The following is an 8,510-nucleotide window of genomic DNA, read 5'->3' on the forward strand; positions in this document are numbered from 1 at the left end:
TTAAAATAATATCTTTCTTCTGCAGTAAAATTCCTATAGGGGAATGCATAGAGGTTAAAATGCCTAGAATGAAGACCATGAGGTGGTGATGCCTTTAATCCCAGCACTTGGATGGCAGAGGCAGGTGGAGTTTGAGGCCAGCCTGGTCTACAAGAGCTACTTCCAGTAGACGTTCCAAGGCTACAGAGAAACCCTGTATCAAGAAAAATGTCTTGAATGTAACCAAACATCAGATCCAAACCATCCGTATGTGCATCCTATAATTTTATTTCCACTAAACCAATTTTTTTTCTATGCTTTAGATGATAATTCTCTTTGACTATTTAAATCTTTGTCACCTTTTATAGTTTGGTTCTAATTACTGTTTTGAATTTTTTACCCAAATAGTGGACTATAGATGGTAAATGCCTTGCTGCAATTTCCGAAAATTATTAAGATTCCACAAATAAACTCTTCTAATTTTTAAATTTAGGGCTCAAATTTTTGTAAAAGTATTTTACATGCTGAATAATTAATAGAATCTCCTTTTTGTATATTTTCAGAATATTCTGTATATTTTTAATCGCCAAGGAGACAAAGTTTGCTTTACTTCAACAAACATTTTCTCTAAAGTATGTTCATTTGAATCATCTAATAAAATTCTGTATAATGTTGAAAACATACCTAAATTGAGTATAATTTCAATTATAATAAGTTACAAACTACTAACCTGCAGTACTTTATATCCTAATTTGTTTATGATAAAACTTTTGAGGACTAGAAATTTTCATTGCATGTTTAAGTGAGCTGTATTAGGTAAAATATCTTGAGTAAGAATAAAACATCATAGACAGTATGTTTTAACAAAAATAATGTCCATATCTATATCAATGTAAAATGTATAAATAAGTAGTTACTTTTAAAATTAATTTCAATGATCTACCCTTTTATCTCATCATACATACATATGCCACTTTATTCTTTTTAGAGCAGATTCAGTAATCTACACTTTTATCCTATCCTTTCATTGGGTGCCATTTTTTAGGTGGATGTATATTTATGAGTATATAGTGGTGGAAACTGGCTATGTCCCTCTATAAATCCAAGCATGTTGTTAAAAAAAATTTTGAGTTTCTGTCTCATGTCAGGAGCATGGGATCAAAAGAAAAAAGAAATCATGAAAATTTTTATTACTCTTCATATCTATTTTTGTCTCTATTGTACATGCCATTGAATATGTATGTCTGTATATGTCTATATAAATAATGTTTAAGTTTTCCACTATGAACAATGGATTTTCCTGCAGTAATTTTTAATTTCCAGGAAGAATATGGGGCCCCACAACAAGTCAACCTGGTTGATATCATTACATCAGGATGATAATAGCACTACTATAAGATCTGTTTTGAGTACCAGATGCTCAAGATGGTTCCATCTTAGTTAGCTAAAATGGTACCCTTTTTACAATGTTCTGGATTGACCTTCTTATAGGAAGCTCAGAAAAACCTTACCAAATAGTGAGACTATTTGCAATTATACCAGACAGTAATCTTGGAACTTAACCATCATTTTACTTTCACAGGATCCCAAAGAAAGAACATGGCCCCCATGACAGCTGGAAGTAATTCTAAAAGACTTCCTCTCCTTTCCCAACAAAGTTTGTCCACAGGGTTAGGGACATCATTTAGGGGTTGGTTATAATTGGTATAGGATTGTGGGTTGGAGGGGAAATTTTATTTTTTATTTTTTTGGATTTTGAGACAGGGTTGCTCTGTGGTTTTGGAGCCTGTCCTGGAACTAGCTCTTGTAGACCAGGCTGGTCTCAAACTGACAGAGATCCGCCTGCCTCTGCCTTCCGAGTGCTGGGATTAAAGGCATGCACCACCACCACCCGGCTTGAGGGGAAATTTTAAAGGCTCAGGGATCTCTTTTAAAAAAAAGTGGGAAAATTGGATGAAATAATAGATTAGTGTGAGCTTACACACACTAATAATAGTGAGTAATAGAGTGAATGCTTGTGAGTTATAATTTATAGGCAATTGCATTTGTTTTTTTTTTTAATATTTATTTATTTATTATGTATACAATATTCTGTGTGTATTCCTGAAGGCCAGAAGAGGGCGCCAGACCTCTTTACAGATGGTTGTGAGTCACCATGTGGTTGCTGGGAATCGAACTCAGGACCTCTTGAAGAGCAGGCAATGCTCTTAACCACTGAGCCATCTCTCCAGCCCAGGCAATTGCATTTGTATAGATTCTTTTTTTTTCATTTTATTTTTATTTTATTTATTTATTTATTTATTTTTTGACTTTTCGAGACAGGTTTTCTCCATTGCTTTTGGTTCCTATCCTGGAACAAGCACTTGTAGACCAGGCTGTCCTCGAACTCACAGAGATCCTCCTGACTCTGCCTCCCGAGTGCTGGGATTAAAGGCGTGCGCCACCACCGACCGGCCATTTGTATAGATTCTTATATTGATATAATGTTAAGTCATATTGAATATTATATGCATTCATGCTTCTACCTCTCCTTAAAATATTTTATATATTGATATATATTTATCATATTGCAAAGCACATTTCTACCACTGATCAAGATACCTATACATTGTTTACATTTTGAGGTCATTGTCCTCATTTGTTGTAATATTGTATAATGTTCTCATATGAAATCTTAGTCTTTAAGTTATAGGTATTAAAAATTATAGATCAATAGTCATCTATGTTTGTCATACTTATAGTTAGAATAATCAGGTTCTTTAGATAAGTAGAGATTATATTCTGCATATATAGGTAATCTTCAACCACTTCAAAGAACTGTAGAATATGGCATTTAACTAACTAAGAGTTCTGTTGAAGTGAGGCACTATTGCTCCTGGTAGCATTGATCTATTCCCCCATAGAATGTTGAGCACCGAAAGCACTCCATTTGGAGCTTGTTTTTTTCTTGGCAAAACTGTCTTTTGGGCAAAAACATGCTCATGCCTCAACTACTGAAAAGATAGAAGGTGTCTGAATATGGATAAACAAGTCTGTTAAATCTTGACAAGACAGGGTAAGATGGTTTTGAAAAATTTCCTACCTCTGAAAATGATCTGTCAGTTATTCCAGGTCATAGCAAATGTTGGTCCCTTCAATGTTGCAAATGAGACTTTGCATGATTGCCCAGGTAGCCAGTTATCTCTGTAATTTGTTGCACATTTTGTTTTTTTTTTTAAGATTTATTTATTTATTATGTATACAACATTCCTTCCCTGTATGCTTGCCAGAAGAGGGCACCAGATCTCACCATAGATGACTCGGAGCCACCATGTGGTTGCAGGGAATTGAACTTAGGACCTCTGCAAGAGCTGTCAGTGCTCTTAACCTCTGAGCCATCTCTCCAGCCCTCTTGCACATTTTGAAAAGTTGCTTGATTGCACTTCCTGCTTACTCAAGTAATATTTCCCTTCTCAGATTCAATGGGGTTGAAAACTAGATAGTTGCAGTTACTTTGCTCTCATGACTTGTCCAAATTATTTATTAAAGAAGAATTAAACTAGTTAGGATGGCAAAATTGTTGAATATATTGTTCTTATTGTATATAATTTTGCATTGGGCTTAGAACTCTCTTATTTATACAAAGGGGGGAGATGCTGTAGAAAGAATTACAGCCAGTGATTTCCCGACCATTGTGGCGTGGCATCTTATACTATACTTGCCAATGTAGAGCATGAGTTTGGCCTCTTTTCTGGCTGTGTGATTCAGATTCTGATCTCTGTTCAAGCATAAGATTCTGATTTAAGGGTCCATCCCTAAATAAGTATACATTTATTTCTCAATTCTGAGCTGGTGTTGTATTTCTTTAAAGCATCCTTCTTCAAGCAACATTAAATGGGAATCATTGAAATGACTAAATGCATTTTTTCCATTGTTGACCATGAACTAATAGTAACCAGGTTCACAATGTACTTGACTGAATGAACAACCTCCCAGAAAAGATCATGTATTTCAACAAGTTTCTCTCCATAGTGGTTTTCTTTCAATTTTCTGTGGATCCTTAGTAGGAGAAGAAGCCCTTCTATATGAAATTCCTCATTGTATCCAATGAATCTCAATACCCTCAAGTAATTTCCTGACATTTAAATCTATTGTGTTAGCAGGGCGATGGTGTCGCATGCCTTTAATCCCAGCACTCAGGAGGCAGAGGCAGGCAGATCTCTGTGAGTTTGAGACCAGCCTGGTCAGCCGAGCTAGCTCCAGGACAGGCTCCAAAGCCACAGAGGAACCCTGTCTGGAAAAACCAAAAAATAAAAAAAAAATCTACTGTGTTGTGCTTGACATTAATCAGCCAGCTTCCTACTTATACTGAAATGCTTTTAACATCATTATAGGCTCGATCTCTAAATCACATAAAATATAGCAGAAACAGTTGTTCTTCAGTCCTCAGGACTTTGGTAACCTGCTGTTTTAATTGTTTCGGTTGCTGATCTAAGTAACTGTGTGGCTCTCAATTCCTGTAACTAATGGGAGGCATCATTCCTGGCTCTATTTGTTTTTATGTTACTGGATGATGGTGCTAGAATGTAGGTATTTTTTTATGTCAAGTATATGCTGCTGTGCTGAGCTTCATAATTTCTTGAATTTTAAAAATTGACAGAGGGCATCACTCTGATTGCCAAGATGCCATGTATTCATAACATTAATACTGCCTGAGTATTCTGAGTCATTAACTGGAGTGAAAACAATTCTTTGTGGAAAGTTCAATAAAAGTCTTTCAGATCTTTGTATACCATTCTTTGTTTCATTCCAGTTTGCAATGGAAACAGGGTCTCAATGTGTATTTCTACCTCTCCTGGACCTGATTGCTTAGACTTGACTGGCATTCAACTCAGAGACAAAGATTCCCACCTCTGTTTTCTGAGTGTTGTGGTTAAAGGCACAATACTTCAATACACCCAGTTTGTCCATCTTTTTTTCCTTTCTGTAGTCAGTAATTTTTTTGTACAATATTCTCATGCAAACAATGTACTGTTGATCTTTTCTGTTTTTCTCTCCCTATGAATAGATATTTCTCTTATAAGGTGGTACAAAGGGTACAGAAATAAAAGAATTGACTCTCCTTTTAAATTTCATTCTAAAGTGTCTGTCCTTATCATGGAATAAGAGTGGATAACACCAGAATCATACAACTATACTTTCAAAGAAGTATGCATTGCAATGTTGTCACTGTCATGCTTACATTGTACACACGTGTGGTATATTTTTGAAGGCAGTGACCTATGATGATGTACATATCAACTTCACTAAGGAAGAGTGGGATTTGCTGGATGCTTCCCAGAAGAATCTCTACAAAGATGTGATGCTGGAGACCTACAGGAACCTCACTACTATCGGTAAAAGTAAATTTCTTTCATGTTTCAAAATATGGAGACAACTTTTCGTTGGTTTATGATTTTGTTCTGTAATTTGATTTAGAAAGAAGGAGAATGAGGTGAATAACACAGTCATTGTTCTTAGGATAATAACCTAATTATTTCACAGTGTTAAAAAATATAACATACATATTTTGGTACTGTACTTTAAGATACATTTGGGAAGACTTAACACTGAAGAACATTGTCAATGGTGTAGAAGCCATGCAAGGTAATTTTCTTTTTTTTTTTCAAAGATTTATTTATTCATTATGTATACAATATTCTGCCTCCATATATGAACACACGCCAGAGGAGGGCGCCAGATCTCATTACAGATGGCTGTGAAACACCATGCGGTTGCTGGGAATTGAACTCAGGACCTCTGGAAGAGCAGCCAGTGCCCTTAACCACTGAGCCATCTCTCCAGCCCCCCAAGGTAATTTTCTTATGCAAGTTTATAACAATGTGCCTCTGATGAGTTTATAATGTGTTATGACACTTTTAAACAAAACAACAGTGTAAATAAGCACAGCTTTAAATGCATCGATGGTTATTAAATTCTCACAAATCCATATAGCTCAATTTCCTGTATGTGAATTGCATTTGCAAGGCATTCATTTAAGAAAAAGTCAAGGAAGCAATGACTATACAGATTTTACCATTAACCATGAGAGCTGTATTATACATCTACCAGTCCATTTGTTTCTTGTTACTCATGACAGAAAATGTATACACATTTCAGTGATGATGAATATAGCTGCCAAACTTCCTACTAAATCAATAGCCCATGGTAAGCCTTGTATTACTCATATAGTTTTTGTGACTGTGTTAAGTTTAATGAAAGCAGCTGTTGGAGTCAAGGATCAAGGGGCAGATGTTGTGGAGAAATCTTGGTATCTATACCACAAGTCTGAGGAAAAAAAGTCAAACCGTGAGGATTCAATGTGGAAATCTTTTATTGACTATTCTTCCTTTCTTATATTACATATATTTCATATATTTCATATGTTACTCTTGACACAAGAGTATGAGCATAGGGATATGGAAATATTTAGCATACCTCTCCTTAAGAACAATTATGAAGATAAAATGTAGTTCCAATGTAGAGTATACTTATTGAGTTTGATACAAAAATGCAAAGTTAATTCATTTTCTACCATCATTGTTAATACATAAAATCACATTGTGAAAAAACCACGATGAGTTCTAGGTCTGTGCAAATATTTTAGGTGTCTTAGTTCACTTAGCAAATGTATAATGATTCACGATATAGTAAAATTTATAAATGTAGTAAAGTTGGTAAAGCACTCAGTGTATGCAGTTCTCTTCAAAAATGTAAAAAATATAATAGAAAAATATAGGTATAGATGAAAATGTAAACCATTGCAGAAAGGCAATTATCATTACAAATATTTTTTGAGATGCAAAATGACCCCTAATGGGTAAACAAACCATGATTTAAAACAAAGTTATAGAACCATAATGTTTGATGCCTTTTTACAATTGGAAAAAATATGAAGTTAATTCATATAGAGATGAGGTTTAACAGTGCATTGAATGTGGTGAAACTTTTATATGCATAAATTATCCTTGCAGGATTGAAAGAAATCAAACTGGAGCGACGTTTTCCGTATATTCTCACTGTGCTAAAGCCTTGTGTTATAACACTCATCTTCTAAGGAATAAAAAAACACATACCGGAGAAAAATGCTCTAAAATTAGGCAATGTGATAAAACCTTTCTTCATCACAATCATCTTCAAAGGCATAAAAGAACACATACTGGAGAGAAACCCTATGAATATAATCAGTGTGGTAAAGACTTTACTCAATACAGTGTTCTTCAAACTCATAAAAGAACACATACTGGAGAGAAACCCGTTGAGTGTAATCAGTGTGGTAAGGCCTTTGCTGACAACAGTGCTCTTCAAAAACATAAAAGAACACATACTGGAGAGAAACCCTATGAATGTAATCAGTGTGGTAAGGCCTTTGCATGTCGTAGTCATCTTCAAGTGCATGAAAGAACACATACTGGAGAGAAACCCTTTGAATGTAATCAGTGTGCTAAGGCCTTTGCAGTTTACAGTAAACTTCAAAGCCATAAAAGAAGACATACTGGAGAGAAACCCTATGAATGTAATCAGTGTGCTAAGGCCTTTGCTGACAACAGTTCTCTTCAAAAACATAAAAGAACACATACTGGAGAGAAACCCTATGAGTGTAGTCACTGTGGTAAGGCCTTTGCTCAACAAGGTAATCTTCAATTGCATAAAAGAACACATACTGGAGAAAAACCCTATGAATGTAATCAGTGTGCTAAGGCCTTTGCTGACAACAGTGCTCTTAAAAAACATAAAAGAACACATACTGGAGAGAAACCCTATGAATGTAATCAGTGTGCTAAGGCCTTTGCTGACAACAGTTCTCTTCAAAACCATAAAAGAACACATACTGGAGAGAAACCCTATGAGTGTAATCACTGTGGTAAGGCCTTTGCTCAACAAGGTAACCTTCAATTGCATAAAAGAAGACATACTGGAGAAAAACCCTATGAATGTAATCAGTGTGCTAAGGCCTTTGCTGACAACAGTGCTCTTCAAAAACATAAAAGAACACATACTGGAGAGAAACCCTATGAATGTAATCAGTGTGCTAAGGCCTTTGCACGTCGTAGTCATCTTCAAGTGCATAAAAGAACACATACTGGAGAGAAACCCTTTGAATGTAATCAGTGTGCTAAGGCCTTTGCAGTTCACAGTAATCTTCAAAGCCATAAAAGAACACATACTGGAGAGAAACCCTATGAATGTAATCAGTGTGGTCAGGCCTTTGCACACCATAGTCAACTTCAAAGGCATAAAAGATCACATATTGGATAGAAACCCTATGAATCCAATCAGTGTATTAAGACCTTTGAATATGAAAATAGTCTTCACATTCATAAAAGAATGCACACTAGAAAGAAACCTTATGAGTGAAATCAGTGTGGTAAGGCCTTTACAGAACCCCTGTACTCTTGAAAGGCATAAAATAACACCTACTGTAGAGATATTGATGAATGGAATTTGTGGTAGGTGGAGAAAGGTCATTGGTTAATCAAGAAACTGCCTTGGCCCATTTGATAGGCCAGCCC

The 8,510-nt window shown here is 35.5% G+C and overlaps 1 protein-coding gene across 1 annotated transcript; it reads left to right on the forward strand.

Moving 5' to 3' along the window:
• The first annotated feature begins 5,320 nt into the window (after window positions 1–5,320).
• Window positions 5,321–8,256, forward strand: LOC121434564 (zinc finger protein 431-like). The gene is made up of 3 exons (XM_041633506.1): window positions 5,321–5,355; window positions 5,545–5,604; window positions 7,056–8,256. Exons 1-3 carry the CDS (start codon window positions 5,321–5,323, stop codon window positions 8,254–8,256), a joined length of 1,296 nt encoding a protein of 431 aa, XP_041489440.1.
• The last annotated feature ends 254 nt before the right edge of the window (window positions 8,257–8,510 follow it).

Source organism: Microtus oregoni, unplaced genomic scaffold (assembly GCF_018167655.1).
Source record: "Microtus oregoni isolate MIOR12 unplaced genomic scaffold, Mior012 000044F_000, whole genome shotgun sequence".
NCBI classification, from domain to species: Eukaryota; Metazoa; Chordata; class Mammalia; order Rodentia; family Cricetidae; genus Microtus; species Microtus oregoni.